The following is a 21,890-nucleotide window of genomic DNA, read 5'->3' on the forward strand; positions in this document are numbered from 1 at the left end:
ATATGAATTGATGCTGAGTGAAGTAAGCAGAACCAGGAGAACATTGTATACAGAAACAGCTATGTTGTACAATTGCTAACTTTGATAGACTTAGCTCTTCTCAGCAATTGGAGCACCTAAGGTATCTCCAAAAGACTCATAATGGAAAATGCTATCCACATCCAGAGAAAGAACTATGGAGTCTGAATGCAGATTGAAGCAGACTATTTGCTCTCTTTTTTTTGTTTTGTTTTGTTTCTTCTTTCTCATGGTTCCTCCCATTGGTTCTGAGTCTTCTTTACAATATGACCAATGTGAAAATGTTTAATATGAATGTATATGTAGAGTGTATATCAGATTGCATGCTGTCTTGGCGAGAGGGGAGGAGAGAGAAGGGAGGCTATAAGTAAGGAGCATTTTGTTATTCTTTCTTAGAGTTTAGTTCCTCAGGATCCATGGCCATGGCACTCTCCAGTTTCCAGGGGTTAGATAATATTTCCCAAGCTTGTGACTTGTAAACATCTCCACCACACTTGTGCAGTGAGGTATAGGAGTGACATAATGTGTGACTTTTACTACTCTTGTCCTGAATGACAATATTACTAAAGTTAACTTGTGAGCCTTCTTTGTCTGGTCAGTGAGTGGGGAATATGACAGTGTAATGCTGTGCTTGCCTTTATCAGTCCCATCAAGGCTTGAGGGAAATCCGCATTTGCCTCAACTGGCCCCCACTGAGGCTTAGGAGATCCTGTAGGAATGGTAGCTCCTACTATATTCTCGCTGGCCCCTGTGAAAAGGGTGATTAGGGAATGCTATAAGAGTTGGTGCTCCATTATCAGCAAACTCCCATTAAGAAGACTAGACCAGAATAAAATAAGATTATTAACCCCTCCGAAGCTGTTTTCCTGTCCTTCCTGACTGACTAGACCAAGAGTGAACCTGTGAGAGGCTGGAGTCTGAAAACTCCAGTGCCCCCCATGTGTTATTTGTAAAACAGAATTGGAGAAAATTTAAAACTCAAAAACTTATGGAAATGAATGTTGAAAACTAAAAATAATTTTAAAAAAAAGTCATGGCTACACCATGCAGTTCCTTCCCACATACCTTATCTCACTTAAACCTTAGTAATGCATTGGTCTGATCGGCCACAGTTGGACACACTGAAAGTTGGCTCTAGCATACTCATGTCAGTTTGGGCCTCTTTGAGAATGAAAGACAACAACCAACCAGTAATAAATCTTCTGGGAAGCAGTAGGGAATCAAGTCAAGCAAATTTATGAAACTTGAAAAGTAAAAGCTAAAATTGTAGGTGATTCTCCCATTTTTAAGTGTTTTCTCTCAGCTGTATTTTCTTCTGTGTCTGTGGAACCATCAACAGGGCCCCCTCCATTTGATTTGAATATTCTGGCTTTGCTCCCTGCAAACAGAACAGAGATTCCCAATTATGGTTTACCCCATCTCAAAATGAAACAAAACGAAGTACCTCCCCTACCCTGCCCTTTAAAAAAAAAAAGTCTTTGCATGTTGTGTAACATTATACACTAAGGAGAATGTTTATTCAATTTTGGGAAACTCATGCTCTGTGGGGGTAGGGAAGAAGCCCAATATCCGTACCTCCTTCTTGGAGGTCCACTTTGGCATGTCCATAACTTCCTTCTGTGGAAGAAAGCCTGACTTGGGGAGGGGAGGTCCCTGGAGGGGAATGTGGATACTTTGAATGGATCCAATGGCAAAGCACTAAGAATGTGTGCTTTTGAAGCAGGAATTGTGAGTGCCTAGCTAGCCACAGGTCAGTTCATCAAGTACATCAAATCCATTGAAGTACATCAAGTACAGTGAACTAAATGAACATCCAGAGTTTTCATTAGCTAGAACTTCTGTATAAAGAGATAATGTGGTATAACAACATTGGGTAGTAATGACTGACTCTTGGCATCATTAAGACCTGGGTTTGAATCTTGCCTCAAGCTGTTGATTCATTATGAAAAGCAAGGACAAGTCATTCAATCTGTCTGAGAGAGACCCAGTTTTCTAATATGTTAAACAGGATATCATAATATTACTTATTTTCCAGGAATGCTGTGAGTCAAGTAAGATAATATGTGTACACAACTTTGCAAACCTTAAAGAACCATACAAATCTAAACTACGATTACTGAAGTCCATAGGATCAGAATTTGTTTTGATTAACTATGCATATTTGATACAAAGGTTTTGTTTTTCTTTTTCAATGGGTGGGGAAAATAGAAGAAAATAAATGCATGTGAATTGAAAAAAAATAGAGAACATTTACTGCTTAATGTTGGGGAACAAACAGAAAAGGTTGACCATTTTTCCATCCTCTGAAATTATCCCTATAATCCTAAGACAAGGTGTTTAGACTAGAAGATCCCTTCCATTTCTAAACCCTATGATCTGAATTTCTTGATTTTGGTACTTTGTTAGCTTAAGATGGATGGCAAAGAAATATCAACCATATCATAGCCATTCTTTTCAAGTCTGACTCCTGTAGCCATTCTGGAAATAAAAACCACTCAACATCAGATTCCTTTACTTAAGAAGAAATCAGGCCTTGTTTCCTAAATGATCAAGAAGCTAAGAGGGGATAGGGGTATGGAATGAACTCAAGGGGTCCACTGATGTCATACATTACCTATTTTTCTCACAAAGTGTACATTCATTGGCATAGGTTACGGAATCTGTTCCACATACAGGGGTTAAGTCTCTTGGACATCCTGGAAGGACAAACTGTTTGCAGTCCGGCTAGTAAAAGAGAGAATTAGAGAAAAGCCTGGGATAAAATTTTTTCAAATAGCAGAATATCATAGGATGTTCCCTCTTATATTTCGATACTTAAATGGATATGTGATTTTAAAAAAGACCATCTGAAGCTTTGCTACATAATCAGAAGGTATACCTTTGTAGCCTTAGAATTTGTCTAGAGAGAAAAGAGTAGACATATTTTATAAGATTATTCAGTTCAACAATTTGTCGCTACAATTGTTTTTTCTAACAACATAAAATAGAAAGCTATAGGAATCCATTAGATTCTTCAACTTTGCTTCTCTTCTGGACACAGGCAATAAAGGGTGTCTAATTCCTTTTAATAAAATCTTGGGAATATTCCTTAAGAATCAATGTTGATTTCCATGTTAGTTACAATAGTTCATGACCAAATAAGAGATCAGAAAGGATCACAGATGTAAAATGGACAATTTTGATTATATAAAATTAAAAAGTTTTTGCACAGGAAAAACCAGTGAAATTAAAATTAGAAAAGAAACAGGTAAATCAGGAAAAAAATTTGTAAGTTTACCTGATAAAGATCTCATTTCTAAAATGGATAGAAAACTGATTCAAATGTGTAAGAAACAGCCATTCCCAAATTGATAAATGAAAAAATGCTTTAAATCACTAATAATTAGAGAAATTCAATTTTAAAAAGTTCTGGTACTTCACACTCATCAATTTGCAAAGATGGCAGAAAAAGAAAATTACAAATACCAGAAAGCCTGTGAGAAAACAGCTACGTTAATACACATTATTAGACTGTTGGGAAGATTGTGTACTAGTCTAGCTTTTCTAAGAAGCCATTTGGAAATATGCTCCAAAACCTATTGAATTGTGCATATCCTTTGACCCAGATGTACTTGCCACTACGTATATATCCCAAAAAAATAAAAGACGAAAATGATTCATATGTACAAAAGTATTTATAGAAGCTTTTTTTTTGGTGGCAAAGAATTGGAAACTGAAAGTGTCTGTCAATTGAGGAATGGCTGTACAAGTTCTAGTGTGTGAATGTGATGGAATATTATTGTGCTGTAAGAAATGATAAGGAGCTGGTTTCAGAAGAACCTGGGAAGACTTGTATAAATTCTACATACTGATGCAGAGTGTAAGGAGCAGAACTCAGAGAAAAATTTAAACAACATTAACAATGTTATAAAGACAAGTAACTTTAAAAGACTTAGAAACTCTGATGAGCACAATGATTAATTACAGAGGAAATCATGATGAAACATGATATCCACTTCCCGAGAGGTAATTGACGACCCCAGGAATACAGGTCAAGGCTTATATTTTGTTTTGTTTTGTGACACGTCTAATGTTCAGAATTCGTTTTGCTTGACTATATGTGTTTGTGATGGGTTTTGCTCTCCTTTCTTTCTCAGTGCAGAGAGGGAGATGAAAGAGAAAGGATATGGATGTGAAAATAAAATAAAATTTTACTTTTAAATAGAGGCTATGTGGTACAGTGGAAAGAGTGCCTCCTTTAGAGATAGGGGACATGAGTTCAAATCCCGCCTCAACACTTAATATTTGTGCAGTTTTCAACAAGATATTTCATCTCTCTTGGCCTCATTTTCCTCATCTGGGAGAGGACTGAACTATCTCATCTCTCTGATCCCTGCTAGCTAGAGGTATAGCACCTGTTTAGTGGACAGCGAGGTCTAGAGGATTAAGAAAATTAATCAAATCTCACATCCAGCATGAAATTTGCTAGTGCCAGCCCTCAGTCTCTATTTCCAGACCGTGTTCCCTGGGGGTAGTTATGACGCCATGATGGACAGAGTGCCAGAGAAGATAGAGGACCATCCTTGGAGTCAGGTTCAGGTACTACCTTTGACACCCACTTAGGGGTGTGACCCTGAGTTAGTCACTCAGTGTCTGAGGAACTTCTCTAAGATTGTTAATTAGAGATGAGCTGGTAATCTGCATTGGTACAAGAAATTTCTGTACCAAAATTTCCCTCTAAGAACCTACAAGATTATGTCCTGGAACTCACCTCACCAGTACTGTCCTAACTGTCCTCCATCCCCATCTCCCCTTCTGATTAGAGGGGATAGAGTGCTCTCTTCCCACTAGGTTCATTTAAGGAGGGAGCCTAGGTAAGGCATCTCTTAATTTCCCTCCCAATTGCACTTCTCTGGACACATCCATCTTACCTGCCTAACAAATGTCTTCTCCCCTACTCCCCTGTTATTCTTCTTTCTTTCGTACGTTGTTTTCTTCCTTTAGATTATAAAATCCTGGAGGGCAAGGATGACTTTTTGCCTTTCTTTGTATTCCCAGCACATAGTGGGGGGGGGAGGGGCAATTGGGGTTAAGTGACTTAAACAGGGTCACATAGGAGTCAGTGTCTGAGGCCAGATTTGTACTCAGGTCCTCCTGACTCCAGGTCTGGTGCTCTATCCATTGCAGCACCTAGCTGCTCCATGATAGGTTCTTAATAAATGTTTATTGACTGACTAATGAGACCACATGTCCAGCTTACAAAAAAAAAGCCATACCATGCTTTTATATAACTTGTATGGTTTCTAAAGGGGCAACTAGATGGCACAGTGGATATAGATTCCTGAGCTTCAAATCCAGAAAACCATTACTTCAAATTCAGCCTCAGACACTTACCAGCTGTTTGATCCTGGCCGTCATTTAATCCTTTTTGCCTGTTTCCTCATCTGTAAAATGATCTAGAGAAAAAAATGGCAAACCACCCCAGTATCTTTGCCAAGAAACCCCAAAATGGGACCATGAAGTCAGACACAACTGAAATGACTCAACAAAGTGATTTCTAAGTTCTCTTCCACCTTTAGATTCAATAAATCCCATTGTGGGATATGAATATATTAATGTAGTCTTAAGAAGACTGTGAAAATAAAATCATTCCCTAGACCTTCAAAATGTAGTTCTTTTTAATGGAATTCATACACCTACACATACACTAGTGTCTGAAAGGACGCCAAGAGTTTCCAATGCTTTTGGCCAGATCTAAATCTATAAGCCTAATGAAACTTGAGTCTAATTTTTTGACACTTTCTTTCACATAAATAGGAACAAGGAAAGTTAATTCCTACTTACTGTTTCTATTGAGGTTACCATTGAGTCAGCATCATAGAAAGCATCATAGTATGAAGCCACTAAAAGTAATCAAAGAACATTGTTTCATAAGCTTTCCTTAAGTTGTTATCCAGTAATCTTTCATTAGTGCTTTCATTTTCAAGTTTATCCAGGTCTTGGACCTTTATTCTCATCCATCCTTCTAGAATATCCCTTACTCCCCCTCTAAACCCAGCTTTGTTTGGAATTTGGTTGCTCTTTCACACTTCCCTGGGAAGTCTGACAGGTAGACCATTTATTCTTATCGTTAGTCACCTCATTATGTATTTGGATCTCCTAGTTTATCAGAGTTTCAAGCTACAAAGTAAAAGATCAGCGTGGAGATGATTTATGCTAAAGGTAATAACATTCTTGTTCTTGGTAGCTTTGAACTGAGAGCCAGATAATCAAAGTTGCCCAACTTTACTTAAACTCCATAGCCTACCAAATGGAAGTTCTTCAAAGTCTCATATGGCTCATATTCCCTTTTATTCTACATTTGCTTTTTGACAACACTCTGTATCACTGACACCCAATACATAAGGACACAAGTTAGCCTACGCTTAACTTGTCAAGTTGTCAAGCATAAGATCCAGAAGGCAAGGCTAGGCAGCAGCTGTTTGTTTGAAAAAGAGCCCAGGGTATTAGCGGACTACAAACTGGGTAAGTGTTAAATGTGACATGAAAGCCAGAAAAATTCATTTAATCTTATGGAACTGAAGAAAGATGTAGTTTCTCTTAGCATTAAGGAAGTTATACTACAGTGGGCTGGCACATAGCAGGCACTTAATAAATCCTCATTGGCTGTGTCCTGGTCAGATGCCATCTAAAACATTATCTAGAGGTTGCCATGTTTTACAAAAGACACTAACAAAATGAAAAGCATCCAGAGGAAAGCCACCTGGTAGGGAAAGCCTCAAGATCAGGCACATGAAGTTTAGCTGAAAGTACTTCGGAGCTTTAGTCTGGAGAAGACACAGAGGGGACAAAATGTGTTCATGTTTTCTAAAGGCTATCATGTTGAAGAGGGATTGTTAGGCCTAGAGAGCTCCATCTCAAAAGGCAGACCCCTGGGTCTTGAGTGAAGGAGAAAAAGAGGCAAATTTAGGCGTAATATAAGGAAATTTTTCCTCAAAGGTGGAATGGGTTAGTTGCTTGATGAAATAGTGAGTGCTTCTTGCTTGGAAGCATTCAAGGAAAGAATGGATGTCCAATTGTTAGAAATGCTGCAGAAGTCCTAAAGTGCCTTACAAATAGAGCTATTGCAAATTTCCTCACCTTCAAGAATTGAGAATTCGCCCACATGTGTAGGATGGTTTTTGTTATTAAAAACACAACTCATAATCTCCATTTTTCCCAGCTGCTCTAACAGTGACTATATTAAACAGCACAGAGGGAAAACCACTCACATAGAGAAGGTAGGGGAATTGAAGAGGGGAAAAGGCAGTTAGCAGACTCCTAGCTAGGTGCTTGCCTTCTGAAATCTTTTCCTCAGATCACCATTGTCCAAAAAGTAACGAAGAAGGATCTCTGACATAACATGAGGTGGGATGGGACTGGACCTCTGAATTCATCATCAGTGCTGGAAGCTCAAACTTCCTCAACCCAATTTAGATCTTCACCATCTCTGCAACTTAGAGTCTGAGGGCATGGCTTTAGTGGAGAGAGAGTCTCCCTTAAAGTCTGGTCAAGTCCAGCCAGCAGCCATTAATTTAATCTCTCCTTTCTAAAGGCAACAGATGCCATACAACCCCAGGATACTGGGATTTGGGCAGAGGTTTAATGCATCCGCCCCTTTTTTTCACAGAAGAAGAAGTAAGTTCAGCCTAAGGAAAGTACCTTCTTTCCTCTACCTAATCAGCTTGCCTGGCACCGGTACCTCGTCCCCTACAGGTGTTCGGTAAATGGAAATCCCTTAAATTTTTCCTTTCCTCCCCCGTCTGGTGGGGGATGGGAGGGAAGAGCAGGTAAGAAATGTACTGGCCAGTCCCAACTGTGCCCTCTACCTGTGAAGTCCCGGGTCAGAAGCATCACGAACAGGAGGAACACAACGAAAAAACGTTTCATCCTGCCAGGGTGGGCGCGCTCGCGCGCTCCCCAAGCTGTCCTTCAGCACCTTGGCAAGCCGCTGCTGGCGGGCGACGTCAACGCTCACCAGTTCTCTGACCCTACGGGAAAGGTGCATCGGCCCGCGCTTACGCCCCATCCCACCCCACCCTGGAGCCCCAGTGGACTTGAGGACGACCACTCATACGTCATACAGAGCTCTGAGCCCACGGGGTGGAGACCGAGAGGGCTGGGGTGGGGGAGAGGGGAGAGAAGAGGGGAAGAAAGGTGCGGTCTCCGCTTGGGACGTGATTGAGCAACCGGGAGCTTTCCAGGGATAGGGGAAAGATTTCCTTCATTCCGGATGTATGTTCTGAACGTTCTAGACTATTTGAGGGAGCTCTTCCAGAGCGCCTTAGCCTACCGTTAAAATTAAAAGGGTAGAGAAGCAGCCTCGAATTTAATCAGCTTGTGTGCCTTTCTGTGTGGTTTTTTTTCAAAGGGGCCATCTGGATAAGAGGTTACATCTTAATTAACGGCTTCGCTTTTGTTTCTATTTATTTATTAATTTTTATTTATTTACTTATGCATTTATTTATTTGTTTGTTTGTTTGTAGGGATGCAGGGATGCCTGTAAGGACGATAGTAAATAAAGGCTGCTGGCTATTCTGTTACTTTATATAGACGATCTCATTTTGGAGGGTCAGCGTACATAGAGAGAGCCACTTCTTAGAATGGAGGATCATGGATTTAAGGTAGAAAAGGATCAGAGAAGTTTTCTCCTCCATCCTCCTCCTATTACAGATAAACTGAGTCCCAGAGAAGTGATTAGCCTAAAATCACAAACATAAATGGCATAGCGGACTTTTGAATCCAAATCAAACAGTCAGATGTTACATTGTTATATTCCTTTAGAAAATCCTAAGGAATCAGCAAAGATATTGAGATGATAGCTTCAGTAAGGACTTGGGCTACTAAATTAACCCATGAAAATCAGCAGCTTCTGTGTATAATAATGATAAAGTCCAAGAGGCAATAATCAATCTCATTAAGATAACTGTAAAATTCATAAAATATTTGGGAAGCACAAGAAATACTTGGATAGTTACAATTATAAAGTGCTTCTTAAAGAAATGAAGAACATTTTTAAATAGTTGAAGGACCATTCAGTGTTCATGACTGTCATGCCATAAATATAATAGAAAATGACAATACTAGTGTTGAGTCTTGAAATCAAACTCATAAATGGAGGAATAATGTGTCATTGATCTAGATAACAGGGTAGAAAATCTTTCACCCTGGGTGATATCTTACCAAGAGACTTACAGGAAAGGTTCTTTTTTTTTTTTTCCAAGAAAAAAGGGAAAGGAGGTATATGACCTTCCAAGGCCTGGTCATGAGATGCCAGGCACTCTCAAACAATCCAAGTAAGCAAACCATTTCATTCTGGCTGTTTTGCCCTTGGTGCCATGAATCCCTGTGGGGAACTCAGGGACATCAGAAGCCACTTATCAGCTGATCTAACTCAAGCTAGCTTTGTCTACAGGCAGGTCCCAGGGTGGAGACAACCCAATGGAGAATAAATGCTCCTCAAGGGTAGGAATGCAAGGACATTACTAGAATTCTGACATACTAAAATTGTTCAGAAGAAGTGTCAGGTATTAACAATTTTTCTGTGATATTAACAATTTCTTGGCACTACCCAAATTGATTTATGGTTCCACTACTATACCAAAGGGATACTTTACTAAACATATTAAATAATAATAATTCATTTGGAGAAACTAAAGATCTCCCATGGCAAGGGAAATAATAAATAAACAGCAGGAATAAAGGAGGAATAACACTGACAGATCTCAAACTATGTTATTAAGCAGTAATCATCAAAAGCTTTTGATTTTGTTTAAAAATAATTTAATGGAACAGACTCAACTAGGGTGAATCAAAACTAATTTATTGAACTCAATAAATCAGTAAACTCAACTCCATAGTTGATAAAAACTACTAGAAAACTAGAAAGAATCTGGCAGAAATTAGACTTAAACTAACATTTCACACCATATTCCACAAATTCAAAATGGATTCAGGACCTGAATATTAAAGATAATACCACAAAAAAAAATAGAGAAGTAGATCACATATCTTTCAGAGCTTTAGATAGATATATTCTTAAGCAAGCAAAGGAGAGAATGCAGTTTCAAAAGATTAAAAGATGTTTTGATTATTGAAAATCTGTACAAACAAAACAAGACATTTAGGATAAGAAAGGAAGAGACTGAATCAGAAAAAAAAACCTTTGTATCAAATTTCTCTGAAAAGAATTTTCTATCCATTATACATAGATAACTAACAGATATATGTAAGACCAATATAATTCCTCATTAGAGAAATGTTCAAATGATACGAACAAACATTCCTCAAACGAATTATGGAGAGCAGTCCAAGATGACTGACTTCAAGGATCTGGTGTCAGACGAGGAGAAGGTACAGATAGTTGCCAAGTTCATCACTTACATTCCCCGAGAAGAATTTAATGAAGCATTTAATAATGTCAGGTTACTAATTAATAATGACAATTTTCTCAGGGAAGGGGCAGCTCATGCTTTCGACCAGTATTATATGCATCAGTTTACCCAGTGAAGATAAAAGGCTATAATGATCAGGTCTTAATTAGGGAACATGGTGACCTGGGTAGTAGCAGATTTTTACATCTAAGAAATAAGTTTCCTTTAAGTTTGATCACTTATGAAAAGAAGCAAGTGAACCCCAACCTGAGGACATAGATGGAGCTTTGAAGTGATGGAGGGAATCCTGTGACAGTGCATTAAGGGCCTATGTGAAAAGATCATTATTTCAACGGCTTCTGTATTGTTAATGTTAAAATCACAGATGGACAGAACACTGTTGTTGCCTGTATTGAGAACCACCAATGTCAGCCTAAAAACTTCTGGAATGGTCTTTGGAGATCAGAATGGACGTTTACTATTACACCACCTACAGCTGAGGTGATCCGAATGCTAAAGATTCAGGTCCATTATTTTGAAGATGACAGTGTTCACTTGGTTACTCACAAAGATGTACAGCATACAATAACTGTTCTGATCATGTACAAATTGCCAGGGAATTTATTAAAATCGTAGAACATGCCAAAAATAAGTACCAGACCTCGATAAATGAAAACTATCAAACAATGTCAGACACCACATTTGAGGCCTTGTGCTGGCAGCTTCCAGTCACTGACACCAAAATCAGCTGGAACAAGATACTCAACCACAAGATTGGCAAAGAAATGGAAAATGCTTAAGGCTTGATGCTCAATTCTCCAACTGTAACATGGAGGAATAGGAAGAAGGAAGAGGAGGGAAAGAAGATTCAAAGTATGGTCTTATAAGTGTATGTATATATATACATACACACACACACACACACACACACTTGTTTATAAACAAGTGCAGTATTTTTCTAGGGCTTTCAAAGTTAATATGTTTTCTAGCCTCTTGGAATATTTCTGAACCAAGAACCAATAGCATTGTCTTGATTTGTGTGTGTGTGTGTGTGTGTGTGTGTGTGTGTATGTTCCTTGTCATGTAACTTCCCATTGCGACTGTATCTGTTTGTAGGATTTTAAAAACTCGGTTATTTTTAACATTGAAAAAAGAGAATGAAATATGTCATGAAATTTATATACTGGTTAGAAAATTTCCTAGCCCTGAAAAGCCACCTCACAAACAGGCAGGTAATGTTTTCAATACTGTCCCACCTTTAAGCTTAATAGCACTTCTGGTACACCAGTGGTTTTTACCGATTAACCAATAGTTAAAGATGCTATGCTAAAAGATATTTCTCTTCTAACTGCTGATTGCCACTTAATGGCATCCTGATAGCTGTAGATTGTTAAATATTTGGAATCGGTTTTTAAAGTCCCTTTGGTGGAAAAAGGGGTTTTCTGGAAATTTCATAATGTACAGCTTCTCTGGGGGAAATTTGGAAGTTTTGTGTTGTTTATTTTTTAATCCAAAGACCTGTACCACATTCTCTCCAAGTGAACTCCTTTGCTTTCTTCCTCTTTTGGAAAATTCCTTTCCCCCTAGTAACATGGCTGTTTTAGGTATCTGCATTTTTAGAATATATTTACCCAATTTATATTTTTTTATATTCAAGAACTGCTGACACAGTCCGATGCAGAAAAAGAAATATTGAAACTTGAAAGATGTAGATGCCTAAAGAATAATAGATATATTGTGCTTTAATGCTTTGTGGCAGTTTACTAGAGTTTGTACTGTAAGTGCATAATCAGACAAGTGCATAAATCATAAATACAAGAAATGATTTGCACCAAAGTGAGAATATCTTCTAAGGAGTGTCTTTCTGTTGTTACCTGTTTCTTAATGTACATAAAGGAACACTAGCAATTCACTCTAAATGGTTTGTAAAACTTATTTGACATTTTTCTTCTGTCCTGACTGCCAAGAACTCAAATTAAACAGATGCAGCAGCCCTTCCAGGAGGATGAGTGATAGTAGATGTTCCATAGCTCTCCAAACACAAGAGACACCACGGATCTGCTATAGCTAGTATCAAAACTACATGTGGTGAGTTCATTCTACGTTGTTTGTACTTAGGTGACCAGGCCTTTTTAAACCAAGTGAGGTCTTCCTATCTCCAAATATACACTGAAGAGCAGGATGTTTGTGCTTAAAGTGGCATTGTTTTTGTTCAGTAACACAATTAAATAAGGGTGTTTCCAAAGTGACCCATTCCTCATGCAAGCTTTTTTCCAAAATAAAGTATATTTGTATTATTTGCCATTCATAACAGGGGGCAACTAGGTGGTGCAGTAGATAGAGCACCAGTGCAGGAGTCAGGAGGACCTGAGTTCAAATCTCACCACAGATACTTGACATTTACTAACTATGTGACCTTGGGCAAGTCACTTAACCCCAACTGCCTCATCCTGAGTCATCTCCAATCATCCTGATGAATATCTGGTCACTGGATGCAGATGACTCTGGAGGAGAAGTGAGGCTGGTGACCTGCACAGGCCTCTCTCTCACTCAAAACAAAGTCAAATGCAAGTCATGTCATTATTTCTCTGATGGCATGATCTTCTTTGGCAATGAAGGATGAACACACATTCATAATATCCATGTTATTAAATCTTCTGTATCTACTAGTAGAAATACAATGATTTTATTCTAAAAAATTTTATAAACTGGTAACCATATGAAAAAATGTTCAAAATCACTAATAATAAGAGAAATACAAATCAAAACAATCCTGAGATTTTATCTCCCACCAGAAATCTGGCAGTGATGACAAAAGATATGAATAGTCTATGTTGGAGGTGGGGGGAGGTTATGGGAAGATAAGTGCACTAGTACATTGTTGGTAGAACTGTGATTTAATATGACCAATTTGTAAAGCAGTTTGGAATTAATCAAATAAGTTGATTAAAATGTCCATACCCTTTAGCCCAGCATTCCACTACTAGGCATTGCCCCAAGGAGGTCATTGATAAAAAGAAAATTCCTATATGTACCAAAATATTTATAGCCCTACATTTCATGGTAGCAAAGAACTGAAAATAAATTAAATACCCATCAATTGGGGAATGGCTAAACAAGTTGGGGTACATGAATATAATAGAATATTACTGTGTTATAAGAAGAGATGAATATGATGAATACAGAGAAGCATAGAAAGATTTACATGAACTGATGCAGTGAAGCAAGCAGAGTCAAGAAAATAATAAACACAATGACTGCAACAGTATAAATGAATACAATCAGAAATTAACATCACAAAATTACAAAGAATATATATGGACCCAAAATAGAGATAATGAGAAAGCACACACACACACATACACACACACACACACACAGACACACCAACTCCTTTGCAGATGTAGGTTTACAGGTATGGGACTCTGAATATGTTTTCATATTTTTAAATGTATTGATCAGTTTTGCTAATTATTTTTTCTCTACCTCTTTTTCTTTAAAAAAAAATACTCATTATATGGAACAGCTTTCTGGAAGAGGGGAAGAAAAGGGGAAAAAATACAAACAAATTCTATACAAGATAAATTGAGAAGAAAGGTTTTTTGTAGAAGTGGGGATTTTAGCTGAGGCTTGAAGTCAGAGAAGTTAGGAGTTCCATAAGGAGGGAGAGAGAGTTCCAGGTATAAGAGACAAGTTAAAATGCCTGGAGTGTAAAAAATGGAAGACCAAAATGACATCGTTACATTAGAATGAAGTTACAATGTGTCCAACTGTGGCTGATCAGACCAATATGAACTTGGAATGCCATACCACAGGTCAGACACAAATAATCCATGTGAATACTTGGAGTGAATTCTCTAAATTTGTGCATCTCGAGTTTCTTTTGAGCTACTTCAATTCTGCTTTGCTCACTGAGCACAGGGCTTTCTCTGATGTGGCACCATACTGAGCAGTCCAATGCCAGTGTCTCCCAAGTCACACAATCAATTCCAAAGTTCTTAAGAGAGACCTTGAGAGTGTCCTTGTATCAATCACTTCTTCTGACCACCATGTAAACTCTTGCCTATGTGAGTTCTCCATAAAATAGTCTTTTAGGCAGGTGTATGTTATGCATTTGAACGCCATGACCAGCCGATTGGAGTTGTGCTCACTGTAGTAGAGTGTGAATATTTGGCATTTTAGTTTGAGAAAGGACTTCAGTGTCTGGTACCTTATCCTGCCAAGTGATTTTCAGAATCTTCCTAAGACAATTCAAATGGAAGTGGTTCACTTTCCTGTAATGTCACTGGTATACTGCCCAGTTTCACAGGCATACAACAATAAGGTCAGCACAACAGCTCTGTAGACCTTCAGTTTGGTAGTCACTCTAACACCTCTTCTCTCCCAAACTTTCCTTCAGAGCCTTCCAAACACTGATCTAGCTCAGGCAATGCGTGTGTCAACCTCATTATGAATGTGTATATCTCTGAAAAGCATACTACCAAGTGAATTTATCCACAGCATACAAAATTCCATTTGCTGTAACCAGTGGTTCCACATATATTACCTTGTTTTCTTGGTGTTAATTATTAGGCCAAAATTAGTACAAACAACAGAGAAATGATCCATACTTTGTTATATCTCAGTTTCAGAGGCTGCCTTGAGTGTATAATCATCTATGAACAAAAAAATCATGCATCCACCCTCCCTCCACTTTAGTCTTGTCTTGTAACATTTTCAGGTTAAATAATTTACCCAATTTAGTCCTCACTGAAGGTGTCCAACAACATCACCAGAAACATCATGCTACAAAGTATAAGAGCAGGCATTCAGTCTTCACTCTGTTGGTAATGGTGCAAGAGCATTGTCCATTATCCGGAAATCATGCAGGCAAGAAACCAAGGTACAATACTGATGAACTTTCCTCCAGGCAAATAAATTTGTCATAATTTTCCACACGCTCTCATGACTGACAAAGGCCTTGGTAAAATCAATGAATGGTGTGTACTGACCTTTGTTCTGATCTTGGTATTTCTGCTGGAGCTGTCAGGAGAAAACATCATATTGACCATTCCTCGGGCCTCTCTAAAGCCTTACTGGCTCTCAGGTAGATGACCCTCTTCCAGGGGAAGAATTAGCCTGTTAAGGAGAACTATGGAAGAATCTTGCCAGCAATGACTAAGAAAAATACCCCACCCTGTGATTGTCACAGGACAACCAATTTCCTTTTCCTTCATAGAGATGGACAATGGAGGCATCCTTGAACTCCTATAGGGTAACCTCCTGTTGCCATATAACCCAGAAAATTTCAGTCACTTTTTGTATGAGTAGTGTGTCCCCCACCCAATCCCACCCCCACCTCCTTGGAAATCTCAGCTACAATAGAATCAGCAACAGGTGCTTTGCCACCCAAAAGGAACCTAGTGGCATGCAAAATCTATTCTTCAGTTGAAACTTCAGCTAGGGAGGGACTGACTTCAACCTGAGGTAAATGATCAACGACTTCAGCACTGATTGATAGTCTGTTGAGAACACTGTGTATGTGTTCAGCCCATCTCTCTAGGATCATGTCCTTATCACTAATCATTGTGGCTCCATCAGCACTGAGTAGTGGTGATGCACCATAGGTCTCTGGCCCATAAATAGCCTTCAGTACATCATAAAAGCACTTTGGATTGTTACTATCAGCATGAAACTGAATTTCATTTGCCTTCTTACTGATCCAAGAATCCTTTGCCCCTGTAACCTTCACTTGCACTTTCCCATAGATGATTCTCTGAAGATTTTCCCTCAGTGATTCTTTGATGACCATAAAATATTTTGTAAAAGCCTAGTGGAAGGCTTCTAGAATATTTTGGGGGATCTATGGATGAACAGGGAAGAGAACCATACAGGATAAGAACACATGACTGGGGTGCGATCTACATGGAAGAAAGGAATAGACACATCGATGAGGTCATGGATTCAATGAAAAATAAGAAGCAACTGGTGAAAATCTTAATGCAAACTTGGGGAGTTTCAGAATATCAATAGTCTGATAGAAGAAAGTGGAGCTCACAAAAAGACTGCAAAGAAAACCAGCTCTGCTGAGGGGAGATACAAATGCAGAAAATGGTGGAATTTGGGCAGGTCTAGAACTGGGCACCTTGTTGGGGTCCCTGCTAAAGAATGGGACACCCTCTCCCCCTAGACCTGCAAAGTATGGTGAATTTTTAAAGGATTTTTATCTGAGTTTAGCAGTATCGAGACTTTTTAACTGTAACTCAGTTTCTTTGTGGGGAATTTTTAGCTTCCCTGGGGTTTCTTGGTTCAGCTGATCAGGAAAACTATTGTATTCCTTTGTTGTTCGATGGTAATCAACTCTACTGTGACCTCATGGACCACAGCTCACCAATATGGTCCATGAGGTTTTCTTTCTTTTTTTTTTAATTTATTTGTTTAACTTTTAACATTCATTTTCACAAAATTTTGGGTTCCAAATTGTCTCCCCATTTCTCCCCTTCCCCCACCCCAAAACGCCGAGCATTCTAATTGCCCCTATCACCAATCTGCCCTCTCTTCTATCATCCCTCTCTGCCCTTGTTCCCTTCTTCTCTTTTGTCCTGTAGGGCCAAATAACTTTCTATACCCCTTTACCTGTATTTCTTATTTCCTAGTAGCAAGAACAGTACTCGACAGTTGTTCCTAAAACTTTGAGTTCCAACTTCTCTTCCTCCCTCCCTCCCCCTTCCCTTTGGAAGGCAAGCAATTCAATATAGGCCATATCTGTGTAGTTTTGCAAATCACTTCTGTAATAGTCGTGTTATATAAGACTAACTATATTTCCCTCCATCCTATCCTGCCCCCATTGCTTCTATTCTCTCTTTTGATCCTGTCCCTCCCCATGAGTGTTGACCTCAAATTGCTCCCTCCTCCCCATGCCCTCCCTTCCATCATCCCCCCCAACCTGCTTATCCCCTTATCCCCCACTTTCCTGTATTGTAAGATAGGTTTTCATACCAAAATGAGTGTGCATTGTATTCCTTCCTTTAGTGGAATGTGATGAGAGTAAACTTCATGTTTTTCTCTCACCTCCCCTCTTTTTCCCTCCACTAAAAAGTCTTTTGCTTGCCTCTTTTATGAGAGATAATTTGCCCCATTCCATTTCTCCCTTTCTCCTCCCATTATATTTCTCTCTCACCACTTAATTTCATTTTTTTAAGATATGATCCCATCCTATTCAATTCACTCTGTGCTCTCTCTGTATGTATGTGTGTGTATGTGTGTGTATGTGTGTGTGTGTGTGTGTGTGTGTGTGTGTGTAATCCTACCAACTACCCAGATACTGAAAAGTTTCAAGAGTTACAAATATTATCTTTCCATGTAGGAATGTAAACAGTTCAACTTTAGTAAGTCCCTTATGACTTCTCTTTGCTGTTTACCCTTTCTTGCTTCTCTTCATTCTTGTGTTTGAAAGTCAAATTTTCTTTTCAGCTCTGGTCTTTTCATCAAGAATGCTTGAAAGTCCCCAATTTCATTGAAAGATCATTTTTTCCCCTGAAGTATTATACTCAGTTTTGCTGGGTAGGTGATTCTTGGTTTTAGTCCTAGTTCCTTTGACTTCTGGAATATCCTATTCCACGCCCTTCAATCCCTTAATGTAGAAGCTGCTAGATCTTGTGTTATCCTGATTGTATTTCCACAATACTTGAATTATTTCTTTCTAGCTGCTTGCAATATTTTCTCCTTGACCTGGGAACTCTGGAATTTGGCCACAATGTTCCTAGGAATTTCTCTTTTTGGATCTCTTTCAGGAGGTGATCAGTGGATTCCTTGGATACTTATTTTGCCCTCTGGTTCTAGAATCTCAGGGCAGTTTTCCTTGATAATTTTATGAAAGATGATGTCTAGGCTCTTTTTTTGATCGTGGCTTTCAGGTAGGCCCATAATTTTTAAATTGTCTCTCCTGGAACTATTTTCCAGGTCAGTTTTTCCAATGAGATATTTCACATTATCTTCCATTTTTTCATTCTTTTGGCTTTGTTTTGTGATTTCTTGGTTTCTTATAAAGTCATTAGCCTCCCTCTGTTCCATTCTAATTTTGAAAGAACTGTTTTCTTCAGTGAGCTTTTGAACCTCATTTTCCATTTGGTTAATTCTGCTTTTTAAAGCATTCTTCTCCTCACTGGCTTTTTGAACCTCTTTTGCCAATTGAGTTAGCCTATTTTTCAAGGTGTTATTTTCTTCAGCATTTTTTGGGGTCTCCTTTAGCAAGGTGTGGATCTGCTTTTCATGCTTTTCTTTCATCTCTCTCATTCCTCTTCGCAGTTTTTCCTCCACCTCTCTAACTTGATTTTCAAAATCCTTTTTGAGCTCTTCCATGGCCTGAGCCCATTGGGTGGGCTGGGATACAGAAGCCTTGATTTCTATGTCTTTCCCTGATGGTATGCAGTGTTCTTCCTCATCAGAAAGGGAGGGAGGAAATATCTGTTCACCCAGAAAGTAACCTTCTATAGTCTTATTTTTTTTCCCCTTTTCTGGGCATTTTCCCAGCCAGTGATTTGACTTCTGCGCATCCTTTCCACCCCCACCTCACCTCCAGATCTGCCCAGCCAGCACTTGGGGTCTGAGATTCAAATGCTGCTTCCCAGCCTCAGGGCTTTCGGCAGGGGCGGGGCTGCTATTCAGTGTGAGATTAAGTTCAGGTGCTCAGGTTGGGGGCAGGACCGCCACACCTCAGGAGGTTTATATGGAGACCTTCAACAATGGATCCAGGCTCCTGCCTGCTTTGGGAGCCCCAGTGCGCTGCCACCTCCATCGCTGCCTCCCAAAGGAGCCCAAGCCACAGAGACACCCTGCTCCCCTCCTGGCAAGCCAAAAAGACTCTCTCATTCACCCCCGGCACCAGTGGGTGGAGGGACCTGCGTGGCTGCTAGAGATTCTGTCCTTGAAACCTGCTCAGATCCACCCCTCTCAGTGCTGTGCGGCCAAGGCAGGGCTGGGCTGGGCTCCAGGTCTGGGGCGTGACAGACCCCTCATCAGTTTTTCAGGGCTCTCTGGAACAGAAATCTCCTCTGCTCCATTGCTCCGTGGCTTCTGCTGCCCCAGAACTTGCTGGGAGCTCTTTTCCACAGCTATTTTATGGGCTGTGGGTTAGGAGCTAGCGTATATGAATCTTTCTACTGCACCATCTTGGCTCCTCCCCCCCATGTGAATCTTTCTACTCCGCCATCTTGGCTCCTCCCCCCCATAAGGTTTTCTTGACAAGGACACTGGGATGGTCTGCCATTTCTTTCTCCAGTACTATATTCCTTAGGATGAGTCAATTTCAAAAGTAAATTAAATAAATTACAATAAATTAAAAATCCAAAACTGATAGACCATCTCCAGTCTGAATCAACATTTTTCTCACACACACACACACACACACACACACACACACACACACACGTTTGTATTAGTACAAGTACCCCAGTTGGGGGTAGGATCTTTCCCCTTCTCCCAAAATGGGGTTCTCTGAAGACTTTCACAGATGGAAAACCTTCCCTTTCTTTTAGGTGGGGTTGTAAACTAGCCAACTATTAAATAGCCTTTGATGATTTGACTAATATCGCACAGTGGCTTGAGAGATATTTTTTAATTCTTAAGTGAAATAAACAAGAAAGATATAAAATTCTTTATCAAACTCCTGGCTAAGTGAGTGTGTTCCCTCTGGTGGCCAACATCCCTCTGAGTTGTTAGTAATAGAAAAGACATCCAGATTTATAGGCCCCATATCAGAAATTAGAGCTGGTGACAGGGAGACAGACTCTCTTGAAGTTGTAAAGTGACAGGGTCCCTGCTGTCTAAGCAGACTGTTTTTGTTTGAGTTCAAAAGGTGGCAGGGATGGTAGCAGAGAGGATTCACTTCAGTAGGAAGAAGCCCCTGGTCAGGGAAAACTACATGGCTTATCTGACAGGTAAAACTCAGGAGGTTTCCCAAGTGGTAATAAAGACCGTTCACAATGACAAAGTTTTCCAGAGTTTTGTCTAGTTTTGAAGGATTTGGGTAGTTCCTGGACGAAAGACAAGAGGACAATTAATAAGTGAGGAAGCTAAGAGTAGCAAGGGACAGAAGGAGGAATGGCAGCAGAAAATGGTACCTAAGAACACCTGTTGTTGGAATAAATGGAAAACGAAGAAGAGTGAATGTTGCAGCATCTTTGGGGAGCAACTAGAAACTCCAGGGGCAGCTAGGTGACTCAGTGCATAGAGTGCAGATATTCCTGAGTTAAAATCTCTTCCCAGACACTTACTAGCTATGTGACAAGTCACTTAACAATTTTTGCTTCAGTTTCTTCATCTGCAAAATGAGCTGGAGAAAGAAATGGCAATATACCACTCCAGGATCTTTGCCAAGAAAACCCTAAATGTTATAATGGAGAGTTAGATGCAACTGAACAGCAACAGAAATTACAGGGATAAAGGAATCCAACTATTTGAGACTTTGATTCAATACAACAAACATTTAATCAACATCTACTGTGTGCAAGGTATAATGCCAAGCTCTGGGGGACACACTATATGTTAATGTAGCTTTAAGTCTTGCAAAGTGTTTTATGCTTATGATCTTATTTGAGGCTCACAACAACCCTGAAAAGCATTATTATCTCCATTTTACAGACAAGAAAACTTAGGGGTGACAAACGCAGACCAGTGTGATGAGCACAGACCAACACAGAGCAGCAGGGACAGGACCCAGAACATGATTTAGGGCACCACCGTCAGCAGTTCCCAGATTCCTCAACCCACAAATACCACAGTTAGCTTCAAAGGTCAGTGGGAGGGCTCCTTCAACCAGGAGAAGGGAGCAGAGTCTGGACCTCTAGCAGCAGGCACTGCAGGGGCAGCTGCCATTTTTGGAGCCTTCCACCCAGAGCCCCTGAGGGAATTGAAGGGCTGAATCGAATCTCAGCTCTGAGTGGCAGCTCTGGGAGACTTCTGCTTAAAGCCCCTGGGGAAATTGAGCCATTGATCTGATTCTCAGCCCTGAGCTCCACCCAGGGGTGAGGAGAAGCACTGGCAGTAGAGCTGGTGGAGGCTCTGGAGAAGGAATTCAATTGCAGATTCTGGGCAGAAAAGTCTTTGGTTGCTCCCAGACCAGTGAGCAGGTCAGGAGAGGAGTAAACACCTCTCCCTTGATTGTACCACCTTGGAGGAACTGAGAATATACAGATCCCCAGAATATACCCTCCTCTTGACAAAGGACTCAAAAGTCAAGTAACTGGCTAGGAAAATGCCCAAAAAAGGGAGAAAAAAATAAGACTATAAAAAGTTACTTTCTTGGTGAACGGGTATTTTCTTCCATCCTTTCAGATAAGGACGAACAAAGTGTAACATCAGAGGAAGTCAAGGCTTCCACATCCAAAACCTCCAAAATAAATATGACATGGTCTCAGGCCATGGAAGAGCTCAAAATGGATTTTGAAAATCAAGTAAGAGAGGTGGAGGAAAAATTGGGAAGAGAAATGAGAGCAATGCAAG

At 39.8% G+C, this 21,890-nt stretch overlaps 1 protein-coding gene and 1 pseudogene across 1 annotated transcript; one reads left to right on the forward strand and one right to left on the reverse strand.

Annotated features, from left to right (window-relative positions):
* Positions 1-1,238: 1,238 nt before the first annotated feature.
* SPINK2 (serine peptidase inhibitor Kazal type 2) lies at positions 1,239-8,363 on the reverse strand. Its single transcript, XM_072620847.1, has 4 exons — positions 7,866-8,363; positions 5,842-5,900; positions 2,633-2,742; positions 1,239-1,396 (listed from the first exon to the last, which is right to left on the reverse strand). Exons 1-4 carry the CDS (start codon positions 7,924-7,926, stop codon positions 1,351-1,353), a joined length of 276 nt encoding a protein of 91 aa, XP_072476948.1. The 5' UTR covers positions 7,927-8,363; the 3' UTR covers positions 1,239-1,350.
* LOC140511658 (F-actin-capping protein subunit alpha-1-like) lies at positions 8,363-12,030 on the forward strand (annotated as a pseudogene).
* Positions 12,031-21,890: the final 9,860 nt, after the last annotated feature.

Source organism: Notamacropus eugenii, chromosome 6 (assembly GCF_028372415.1).
Source record: "Notamacropus eugenii isolate mMacEug1 chromosome 6, mMacEug1.pri_v2, whole genome shotgun sequence".
Classification (NCBI taxonomy): Eukaryota; Metazoa; Chordata; class Mammalia; order Diprotodontia; family Macropodidae; genus Notamacropus; species Notamacropus eugenii.